The sequence below is a fragment of the Seriola lalandi genome, unplaced genomic scaffold (genome assembly GCF_002814215.2).
Source record: "Seriola lalandi dorsalis isolate HSWRI2012SDOR001 ecotype SW California unplaced genomic scaffold, Sedor1 jcf7180002054464, whole genome shotgun sequence".
Taxonomy (NCBI): Eukaryota; Metazoa; Chordata; class Actinopteri; order Carangiformes; family Carangidae; genus Seriola; species Seriola lalandi.
The window spans coordinates 546,462-558,766 of record NW_019525017.1 but is presented as its reverse complement, the minus strand read 5'-3'; the positions used below and the strand labels follow the sequence as shown (position 1 = coordinate 558,766).

Below are 12,305 nucleotides of genomic sequence, written 5' to 3'. Positions count from 1 at the left end.
TGTATTTTGTTACTTCATATTTTTTTTTTTACTTCATCCTTCTTCTCACACTTTAATTGGGAAACAAAACTCATACTTTCAAAATAAGGTTCTAGTTGGACACAATGGTATATTGAAATCCTGCTTTATGCAAAATTATATTACAACAGCTGACAGCAAATGTAGCACACAGAATTTTAAAAAAGTTCTAGCAGCTGACAAACTGTCAAACAGTCAAATAATTTTCAAATGTTGTAAAAGCATAAAACTGTAGATATCTGTAATCATGAAAAATGGTTCATTGACTTTATTTAACAACACAAACTTCTAAAAGTGAATTACAATGCGCTAGAGGTGGGCTCATAATTTTCCAGAAATAAAAAAAATTCTTGATCCGATCTATTAGTCTTGACTTAAATCCTAATGACAAATTAGTTTACTAATTGATTAAGGTGGGGCGGCTGTAGAAGTACAATCATATTAATCTAACAAATTCAACACAACAGTAGTACATCCTGTAATCACTACAGCATGGCAACTGCCTTAATAAATCAAATACTCCGTCATGTTACATTAGCGTAATTGTGCATTAACCTGCACTTCCATTCTTGCCATTTGTGTATGTTGTGAATTTGCAAATGTGACAAACAGGGAAAAGAAAAGGGAATCTGACAAGCCAGTTCCTTTTCGTGAATAGTTAGACATTTTCCATGCAAGGCAAGCATAAAAGCAACTCAGTGGACAGGATTGTGTCGCTGATATCTCTACTGCTACTTTTATGCTGGATAAAAATGTGCAGGACACTGGGACTTCTTCAATAGCCACATCATTATCACTCCTCCTTATCTTGAAAAGGCTGACAAAATAGAGCTGGGTTCTTTTGCTTCACTGTTGTATTCTGTTCATCTGCATGTTCCAGATTTGATATTTACTTTGAACCCCGGGGTGAGGTGAAGTTGTATGGACTATCACAGATGTCCACTGCACGGTGCAGGTCCAACCCACATTACAAAAAAACAACCTCAAGGGATTCATGTTACAACAAATGCATCAGCCATGAACCATAACGGTGAATTTGAATAATATGTTTAGATTAAATGTTCGGGCCTTACAGCATGGAGTTTGTCTTTGAAATGTCTTAGGGGGCACTATGTAAAGCCATTTTCTTGAATGTAATTGTACTTGGCTTGTACTCCGGTCTCCAGAGACCCCAGTCCCCATGAGATTTCTTGGACTCACTGTTAAAAGGCCTGCACACTGAAATAGCAATAGAAAATGTCGCCACATGGTAACATTGTAGTATTTTATGAAGGCTGCAACCCGAAAGCAAAGACAAATAATGTAATCAAACCAAATGTTCTGTAACACCAGCTTTTCGCTGTTTCTCAGCTCGTGTTGGTAGATAGCGAACATATGGTGGTGAAAAGCGTTGAATTTGTCCTTTTCTTGCTATGTTTGAAAAGGGTAATGTTCATGTGAAGTGGGGGTTGTGAAAGTGAGCAAGGAGTGTGCATGCAGCAGAAAAGAATACATTAATATGCACTAAAGATGAAAGAAAAATGCTCAAATGCAGCTAGAGCATACTGTGATGCTGGCATGAATTTAATGTGATGGAGTAGGGCAATTTTTCAATTAGAAAAGGTGGAATTTAAAAATTCTATTTTCAGGCCTTGCAGCAAGAAGCAACCATAATCCACAGTAGGTATATATATCAACATAAATTCCCACTTGTAATTCTAAACAATACACTGTGTTAGAAAAGAAAGAAACCTGCTGTTTGGAAAGTGTAGCCTAATATTCTCCCCTTACAGTGCATCAACATCTCTCTTTGCACAGTTATGTTGCAGTCATTTTCTAGAAATCCACTGTACCTGCACTATCCTCTCCTTTTCCCTACGCTGCCTTTTCCCTTCAAATTCAATAACCTCCCAGCTGTTTGTTTCTCCAGGGATTCCCCCAGCTCCCCTGGCCCACAGACAGACTGCAGAGTCTGTGGGGAACCTGACACAACATAAACTCCACTGTGAAGCAGAGGTGTCAGAGTCTGTGGGCTGCATCTCCACTGATCGAGGAACCGTGGAAATGTGAAAGCCTTTTATTTCTTCACACTTTAAAGGCTGCAGCAAAAGACACATGTGTTTAACACGAGAGTAGTGTGTGCGATACGGCTGTGTGGGCTGCAGTCATAGCAAAAAAAAAAAAAAAACTAAGTATAGATCCTGTGGCCTATTTAGGCATTGTTTATATGAGGATGGACTACACAGAACAGTTAGCAGGCTTAGCTCGGACTGACAATCCAAAGTATTACGGAAAGTATGAGGAAAAGATGACAGTGACCCAGTTGGACTTAATTTGTGTAAGATGCATAAAAGGAAAGCAGAAGCCGTTTGATTTAAAGTCTGCTCTTTGTTTAAAGATTCCATTTTTTGACTCTTATTACATGAAACTATGTTGGTGTATTACAAGCTTACTACTGCTGTTCTCACAGGGCTTTCTCATACTGTACTGAATATACTTTGCTTTTGCTTCAGTCTATATTTAGATTCCCCCATCTTCTCCCAATATCATTAAGAACTATGCAGCACATCCTTTGACTTGGGAATATTGTTTTCTTCCTCTCACCCAAAAGATCTAAATGAATAATACAGAGATAGAGGATACATGAATATACTATAGGGAGGCTATACCAGTGGACATGTATCTGGTGTACATTGCAGACAAGCACTCAGAAGCCCTTCGTACTCCAGACAGTTCTTTGCCTCTTCTGGGGATAAGACCATCAACCTAACCAGAAAGTTATGTCATCCGGAAGCAAAGAAAAAGCTACGTTTGTTTCTCTTCCCGCTAAATGCTGCTGAAGTGGGTGTGGAGTAGAGTTGCTGTTGTGTGTGTGTGTGTGTGTGTGTGTGTGTGTGTGTGTGTATGGGCTGAGATTGATGATGCAGGTTTCCATATGTTACGTTTTGGAATGCAGCTCTATTTGTTATTTTATTGTTCTACGTTCACTTTATGTGCTCATGTAGTATATGGCAAATACAACAATACATAATGTGATACTTTGTGGTGCTTTCTAATCATTACACATGTTACTGTGCCAAAAATAGTACCAAAAAAAAAGAAAGAAAAAAAAAGAAAGAGAGAAGCTCACCCACAAATAACTCAATGCTTGTTACACTGTAAACCTATGATGGAGGCTGAGATTTAAAGTAATTACTTTCCTGTGAATATTTAGTTTCCGGCATACATTATAAACACACGTTTCCCATGTAAGTACCACATGAAGGTATGTAGCAAATTGTTCCCCAGAGCTCGCCCTCCCACACACAAACACATTTTTCAGGCACTGGGCCGATGTTGTTGTTAGATTATTACACTTACTTGAGTATTGATTTACCATAACCGCAGATAGGGGCAATGCTTTTACTTTGCTTGGTTAATGTTGTGGCACTTTTGGCTTTTAATGGTGCTATGAATTATGTAGCAACTTTTACTTACTCTGTTGAGGCTTCAGTAGTATTTTCTTATAACTCTATTGGTGATAGTTAGATGGGAAGATTGACAGGGGGAAACAGCTAGTCTAGGCTCTGTCCAAAGGGAACACAATCTGCCTACCAGCAACTCTAACACGTTTTATCTCTTTTGTTTAATCTGTACAAAAACCAAAGTGTAAAAATAACTTGCTGTGGAGTCTCAGCTCTCAGCACAGTGATGACCAAACTCCAATAAGTTAAAGCACCTGGCCAAGAAATAGTGCAGCACATAACTAATATATTTAAAGGTGCTGGTAGGTTAAATTTGTTACCCTTGGACAGAGGTTAACTGTTTCCCCTTATTTCCAGTCTTTATGCTGAGCTAAGCTTACCAGCTGCTGGCTGGAGCTTCATATTCCACAGATATGAGAGTGGTATTGATATTGTCCTCTAAATCTCAGCAAGAAAAAAAATCGTATTTCCAAAAATGTCGAACTATTCCATTGGATTTCCAAGAGCAGAATCTGTTAAATGCTTTTAGCATTAAAATAAGTTTTTCTAATGTTATTCTGAACCACATAAGCAAAAAGGTGGAGCTCTTGTTACTCTTGTTTTAATCGCCTATGTGGTTTCACAATACACTTATGTGTCAAAATGTCTCAAGTTATTGAAAAACCTGCTCTGTCTGTTTGACAACATTAGTTTGGTTTCGCTGTGCCCAGGAGCAGATCAGCACATCAGGACATTAATGGACATTGATCAAGAACAAGGAAAGGCATGGAGATTCCTTGCATGGATTAAACAAACTCATCTCTCCATTTTTTTCACATTCCCCTTCCTTCTCTCTTGCTTATTCTCCTTTTGTCCTAAAGAAGGACATTTTTGTCCCATGGGGGATAACAATATTGACGTCAAGAGATGAGTTATTGATTGAGAGGAGAGGACAGCGAGACAGCTGACATGCAGCAGAATACTTCAGGTACCCAACTGCATTAGCATTCATACATGACATTGGCATGTAAGAAGGAATATATTTATTTCAATCCAGGCTTATATGTATCTATCGAGTTTTGAACCACATGTCAACTGGACAAACACGTGCACTGAGGAAAGAGGAGGATGTGGGCGCTCGTCTCTTCTGCAGGCCACAAGAGCTTTGCTGCTCGCTACACATCTTTACGTGTTGGGAAATTGATGCAACACCGCTTTGTTCTGACGCCCTACGATATATATGAGGAGATAATGAGATTGCGTTCTGTCCTGATTGAATGGGATGATGACATCGATATGAAATAGCTCTGGTCTTCCCATGGCTTCTGTGTGTATTCCACATAGATACATCTTCTTGTCTAGTGGGTCATTTGACCTGCATTGGTTTGCGCTGATTGAATCACTAGAAGATAAGCACACGGCAGTTCAGCACCACACTGCCTACTATACGGAGATATAGCAGGTAGGAGTCTGTTGTAAATGATGCTCAAGAAACGACTGAAATTGGATGCAGGTCCTGCAGAGCTGGTCAATGTCACAGAGGAAACAGTCAAATGGTTGAGCGGAGACAGTTCTCATGTATCGTTTTGTGGGAGATATCAATGACCATAGCAACATACACAGCAAACAGATTTCCACTGGTAATTATGCAAATGTGGATGTGACATGTGAGTCTGGGCCAAGCATGATTCGATAAGCGGGGAATTCACCAACACTTGGCTGATCTGCTGCTGCTGCTGCTGCTACCATTAGCATTAGCATTGTTCACACATCCCCTCATCTTAGGCCACTTCCACACCCCTCCCCCCCTCTTTCCCTCCCTCTCTCTCTCACTCTCTCTCTCTCTCTCTCTCTCTCTACCCCCTCCACCAACATGTCTCCATCCTCCTCCCCCCCTCCTCCCTGCCTGCGTCCTCTCTTTCCTGTTCTCGCTGCGGTGTTGCTATAGCAACGGAGAAATGTGGGAATACCTCCGTCCTTCAGAGCGCGGGAGAGGGGTGTGTGTGTGTGTGGGGGGGGGAGGGGGGGGGCATAGAGAGGAAGAGGGAAAGGTTGGGAGACAGACAGAGAGTGAAGGGGTAGACAGAAGCTGAGACAAGAGGAGAGGAGATGAGAGGAGAGGAGAGGAAGAGGAGAGGAAGAGGAGAGGAGGAAGTGTGGAAAAGACTGTTAATTAAAAGACAGAGAGCAAGTGGCTGTGACTCACTGCCTGAATGGACACCATTGCCTGTCACTTCAGCCCCTGACTCCATGCAGTTGTCCCCCTCCTCCACTCCCACCCAAAAGCTACCCTCCCATTGATATTCAGTCTCTGTGATGAAGAAGACGCCACTGTTATCTAGCTGGAGTGGTGGGTGCCAGTGTGGGTGTGTGGGTGGGTGGGGGGCTTCGACCGAGATGGCACGGTGTCGCACAGCCATGGCGTAGCTTCACGCTGGGCCCTACGCACGCCATTTGTTTGACGATCCATGTGTTCTGGATGTCTCCATTTGTAGTGAGGCTGCAGTTTCCATGACAACGCCCGGACTAAAATAGCACCCCGCTTTCCTCCCTTTCTGTCTCCCCCTCTCTCTCGCTCCCTCTCTCTCCTCCGCTCACAATACACTCATAACTGTTCATTCCTGATCTTGAGCCTCGTTCTATCAGTCTGAGATGTCCCATACTGCTCATCCTCATTCATCATATGGATTGAAGCACATGTTAAACCTCCTCCCCTCCTCCCCCCACCATCATCACCTTCACACACACACACACACGCACACGCACACACACACACACGCACACATACACGCACACACACATGCATGCACGTACACGCTCACCACATCTCCTCCCACCTCTTATCTTCCATTTTCAGTCTCTCGGTCGCCCTGCAACAGATTCTGTCAACATGCATCAACCTCTGCGTTGCCATGACAACGGTCTTGAAAATCACTGCAATTATTTCAACAAAGACAAAAACACTACAGCCACTTGGGGGAGAGGGAGGAAAAAGGATGGTGTGTATGTGTGTTGTGCTTGTGTGTGTGTGTGTGCGTGTGTGAGTGTGTGTGTGCGTGTGTGTGTGTGTGTGTGTATGTGTGTGTGTTTGTGCAAGTGAAAGAAATGCAGAGGTCTGAGTCTGTGTTTAGTGACTCTTCACTGAACTGTTGTGTATCAGCTGTAATGTTTTCCATAGCAAATGTGCATATGTTGGAGCATGTGTGTGTGTGTGTGTGTGTGTGTGTGTGTGTGTGTGTGTGTGTGTGTATGTGTGTCTCTTGGCCAAATAAGGTGGAACTCATTTCTTTTCTTCCACTCGGACCCGTGAGTATATATATGTTATTCTGTAGAGCAGCACAGGTGGACTCACTCATCCATTTGCACAGGTGTATCAAAGCCAACCTGTACCAGCCTCAGTACCACACGTGTTGTACAGTATGTGCGTGTGTGTGTGTGTGTGTGTGTGTGTGTTAGACTGTGAGAGGATTACTCTACACTGCTGTGAGAGAAAGCGAGACAGAGTAAAGCAGATGGACAGAGGGAGATCTGCACAGTGGTGAAAAGTAATTAAGTAGATTTACTCATTTGTTCCTACTTTACAGCTCTTGGTTATTTCCATTTAATGCTACTTTATACTTTTACTTCACTATTCATTACTTCCACCGTGACCTTTTATCACACTAAAGTGCTGACCGTGAACAGAGAAGTGTTACTAAAGCAGACAGTTTGCATAATTAGTACTTCTTATACTTCAATATAACTTGTTGTTGTCTCAATACTTTCCACTGCCTCTGCCTATCTGGTGCTCTGAGCCTCAAGCCCAGTGGATGTAAGTCTACAAAAAGAGGGAATAAACAGATATAAATAAATAGTTTTATTTTTTTATTTATTAAGAATAATCTATTCTAAAATAGAGACTCAAACGGAGACAATAATGTATTTGTTGGGGACCAGTGAGAACTTGTGGCAGTTAGATGATGAATATGGAATAAACTGCAGCACTCATGTTCATTGCAATAAAGGAGCATGTCAGGTAGTGCAAGTGTGGCTTATGTGTTTTTAATAGTTTTTGGGCGACAATGGAGGTGCAGAGGAATATGCTGTGTCAGAGTTTGGCTGTGCAAGCAAAACATGGGATTTGTTGACAGTAAGAAAAATCACCTGAGTTATCCTTTATGTAATTTTTGGATCATCGCTTCATCTGTTATGCACTGCTTCAACATTGTGTTTCTGTGACTTCATCCTAATTTAGAGTGAATGCATCCACTGCTAGTTCAGTGCACAAGCTGCCAATTGTGTCAGCTGCTCCTTTATTGCAGATAAATCTTTCATTTCATGTTAAGAATGTACATGTTACACTGACAAGCCCCCTCTGTGAATACTGAACTGTGTATTATTTAGTACAAGAGATCTTATCTTACACTTATCAAATATGATGTCAGCTCTGTATAGCTCTAAACCTTCACACTCACTAATCCCACTGTATCCCATAAAGCTGCTTTGATACTAACAGATACTTACATGTGTGCCAAGTCAGGGAAAACACTCCGGGCCCTGTAATTTTGGGGCTAAACCCACAGCAGATGACATAGCAAGTTATAATGAGTGTTTGTTGCCCTTGGCCAGTGTGTAAGTGTGTTATGTGTGTGTTTATGTACGTAGGAGTACAATTTGATAGTCCAGGTAGGTGCGTCTTAACTTAACCCATTTCTTTGTCATATTGTTTCTCTAAAGCCAAAAAGTCCTTACGGATGTATGACTGTGGTTTTAAAGTGGACTTATCTACATTACGAGAGGCCAAACATGTGTCCTTAAGTTTAAAAGCTGACTCAAATGTTGTCGGCCAGGGTGGGCTGTCATGTCGCCGCACAGCGGGGAATTGGCAGAGACAGTAATTTGGACTCCAGTTGACGATGAAGTAGATTGGGACCAGAAATCCCTGTGGAGAGAGAGCGAGACGAGGTCAGGTAGGAGGGCTTTAAAAGCACTGCCTCCTTTACTGGAATATGCACTTAATGTCAATCTGGGTATGACTGAAGATTTGGGATGCACAGCAGTCCGCTCCTGTCCTGCGAATCGTTTGAATAAAGCAGCTCGATGTGTGAACAAGTATGCTGAGGTAAGTGCATGTGTGTGTTCATTTATACAATCAGTGTTTGTTGTGCATGTACTCAGCTGCAAATGACAAGGCGTTCAAAATCAAGATGATATAAATTCTGGGCAGTGAAGGATTTAAAAAATATGACCAAACATACTCATTTTTTATGTTATATAATTGATCCAAGTTTTGCACCACCTTTGCTTGAATAAAATGTAATAAATGTATTCACCATCTTCTGTTTTTGATGGCCTTTAGAATTCAAATTTCTTGACATAGTTTCCCTGATATCAGCAGAGGAAGTGCTGAGGGAGAGATCGACAAGTCAAAAAGATGCGGAAGTTCCAGGAGGCTTTGGGCTGTTTATTCCTTCTCTGTTGCATCTGCTTGACTGAGTGTCGGGTGCTGAAGTTTGTCGTAGCTGTAAGTGTACCCTGTTTTTTTTGTCGTGTAATCACATGCAAAATGTTTACATAATATTACTGATGATTTATGTGTTGCATGGTAGAATTTTTATATAATCTGGAAGATATTTTAGATCACACGAGTGTGCTACTACTGCTGATTACACTGCATTTTTCTGCTCGCTGAGCATTATTATATTTACACATTTATGTGACAAAGGATTACTTTGAGTCTAAACTCCAACAGTGTCAAGCATATCTCACCCACCACAGCTTTGTTCATAAACCTCTTTGCATATTTTTCTTTCACACTGTTGTTCAACGGTAGAATGAAAAAGACGATTGAAGGATTCAAGTGAAAATCACAAATGTTTTTCCTAAAATGTGACAAAGTTCTTTTTCCTCTTTTTTTTTAGGCATCTTATCTTTTACCTCATGGGTTAAGCCAGTGTGTTTGTCACGTTCTATTGATTTTTCATATATAATAACATGTCCGTTATGTCACATTGGCAGATTACAGCCCTTAAAGTCAGGGTTAGGTTTACTACTTGACATATACAAATTATGTCTGTTTTTATCTGTGCTAATTTCACCTTACCCATACTTTTACTCCACTACATTTCATACTGAACACTGTATTTTAAATTAATTCTAACTTGATCGTCTTTAACTGCTGCACATGAATGAATACGTAATAATCAATAATGAACTATATAGTATAACGTTACACAAGCTTGCATAGTACGCACTTTTGATACTTCAATACAAATAATTTAATTAAATTTGATTTGATTTAATTTTATTAAATTTTTAACAAGATATGCCTAATTATTAATCACTACTTAGCTGTTAAAACATCTATGAATTCTACTATTTCATTTTATATGAACTGTCCAGGTCAAGCTCAGTTCAGTGTTAAATCCAGTAGAAAGTGTTTGGCATCAAAATAACAATTATCTCTAAAAGCAAACCATGACTTTGTTGACTTGACTTTGTGATCTGTTTTTTCTCGAGGTGTCCCACAAATGCGTTTGAATCACTGCGGTGCTAACAGGAGTGAATCAGTTTAATCAACCTGTGTGTCACGTCACCGCTCAGAAAGTGAGGCCTCAGGTTAATCCCGCTAACAGAGCCGCTCTGGCGTTTGTGTCTTCATGACATCATCAAAATGACTCTTCTGTGAACTGTCCGAGATCCTAGGTTTCTATTTCTGACTCGGGTTGTGTTTTTTCCCTTAAGTACGCAGTGTAATGGCTGGCACAGCAGCGTGACATCTGCATCCAAGTGACATAATCTGTTATGACTTTTAAGGTGTTCCGACATGGGGATCGATCGCCCATTGAGTCATATCCCAGGGATCCTCATGGGGAGGACGTGTGGGCTCAGGGCTTCGGGCAGTTGACCGAGGTACTGAGTGTTACTTTGTGGATGTGTAATTATTATTTTGTCAAACAAGATTTGGCAAACAAATCAAGTTAATACAAAGAACTTTTAGATGCGTAATGTTTAAAATCCATCAATTTATTTATTTTCCTATGCCCACGTATCCTGTATAGGCTCATGGGGGGCTGGAGTACTGCCTATTCCAGCATTACTCTGGCGTGACGCACTGAACAGGTCACCAGTCCATAGTCTGAAAAAAATCTAAAATAAAAATCTAAATTTATATCAAATTTGACTTACAGAAGGCCACTTACAGAATAAGAAAAATGAAGACATGAGCTGCTTTTGTGTTGAGCTCTTCTGTGGTGTCTAAAACTGCAGTATATTCCTTTAGCTATGTTTTAAAATCAGTTTCTAACAAGTCTTGACATGGAAGAAAATCTTGTTGTACAGTTTTAATGAAACTCGTTTCTACTGTGACATTGTTCAGCTCTCAGGTAAAAGCCAGTTTACAGTGAGTGGACTTATTATTTCGGGCTCTTGGAAGCCCTGCGGTTGGGGTGAAATTTGTTATTCTATGTAAATAAGTTGAATCGAACCTTAAATCTGCCAAATCTCTTCAGTACAAAGGTCAGACTTTATAAAAAAAATTTACAGTGATGACAATTTTCCTTTCAGCTGGGCATGAAACAACAGTTTGAGCTGGGCAGGTTTCTGAGGAGACGCTATGGAAACTTTCTCAGTGAAGACTACGACAATAAAGAGGCAAGTGTATTTGCGTGTGCATATGTGTGTGTGATTTTTATTTATTTATTTATTTTTGCTCTGGCCTTTATTAGCTGAACTCCCCTGTGAGCCTGTGCGCTTCAGTGTCACCCGATCCTGTTGTCATGCGTCCCCTCAGCCCAACATGTGAAATCAAGTTCATGTGTGGCCAGCAACACTCTGTAACGCCTGTAAACGCACTAAGTTAATGAACATGACTCATAGTGGTGATATCACTGGAATGGCCTTGTAATATGCTGAACATGTTGGGTAATCTTGTTCCATGTACAGTACAGATGGCAGCATGTTGGTACAGTATGCCCCTGGGCTGCATGTTCAGCACACTGTCATTACAAAGACAGGATTTCCGCTTTCTTCTTTCTTTTCCTGTCTGTTCTTTTCTTTGACTCTCTCTCCCCCTGCCCCATCCCCCTTCCCTTTCCATCCTCGTATTCAGTTCTTTTCTCCCTCTCTTAAATAACATGCTATTACCATAAAAATAACAACTCTTCTCAGTGTCTGTCATTGGCCATTTGTCGCCTAAGTCTCAGTCAACTTGTACCGTGCATTTCCCTGCACTGCCATGTCTGTTTTAATTTGACAAAAGGAGGGGAGGGGGGGAATAAGCATTCTCGGCATCACAGGAACATCCAACCTTATCAGTGTGATTTACTGTGTGCAAAAACCTGACACAGGGTGACAGAGAGATATAGACGAGCGAAGGCTGATGTCAGAAGAGATCACAGCAAGACGGATGTTTTCCCCCTTCTTCTCTCATCCATTTGGATCTTTGCTGACTCCCCTCCTCCTCATGTTAAGGGAATACCTCAGTTAACTTGGGATAAATACAGCTCACTCATGATACACTTCAGCTTTGCTTGGTGCATTCATTTTGCATCTTTATTAAATAAAAATAGAAACTAAATTATGTGCATTTCCACATTCCAAGTGCAGATACAACCCCTTTTTAGCCCGCGTGTCCCGCAGTGGTATCAGTGACAGTGTGGTACCAGCATGTGTATGCATTTTAACACCATATTCCCTCCATGTTTCTAACAGTTATATGTTCGGAGCACTGACTACGACCGCACTCTGATGAGTGCCCAGTCCTGCCTCGCTGGGATGTTTCCCCCAACCAGACGCCCGCCTCCCATCATGCCCCAGTTACTGTGGCGGCCTATTCCAGTGCACACCATCCCCAGGGCTCAGGATAAGGTGGGCTGCTGAGCCATA

The 12,305-nt window shown here is 41.3% G+C and overlaps 1 protein-coding gene across 4 annotated transcripts in view; it reads left to right on the top strand.

Moving 5' to 3' along the window:
• The first annotated feature begins 8,321 nt into the window (after positions 1-8,321).
• LOC111658674 (testicular acid phosphatase homolog) overlaps positions 8,322-12,305 on the top strand; it is an 8,235-nt gene continuing 4,251 nt past the window's right edge. For 2 of the 4 annotated variants that reach the window (XM_023411268.2, XM_023411266.2), the window contains exons 1-5: positions 8,323-8,541; positions 8,779-8,943; positions 10,236-10,331; positions 10,986-11,072; positions 12,132-12,287. In XM_023411268.2, the coding sequence (XP_023267036.1) occupies positions 8,854-8,943; positions 10,236-10,331; positions 10,986-11,072; positions 12,132-12,287 (429 nt within the window). In that variant the 5' untranslated portion in view covers positions 8,323-8,541; positions 8,779-8,853. Of the gene's footprint in view, positions 8,542-8,778; positions 8,944-10,235; positions 10,332-10,985; positions 11,073-12,131; positions 12,288-12,305 lie in introns of all 4 variants that reach the window. The other 2 variants (XM_023411269.2, XM_023411270.2) reach the window with 2 other exon arrangements.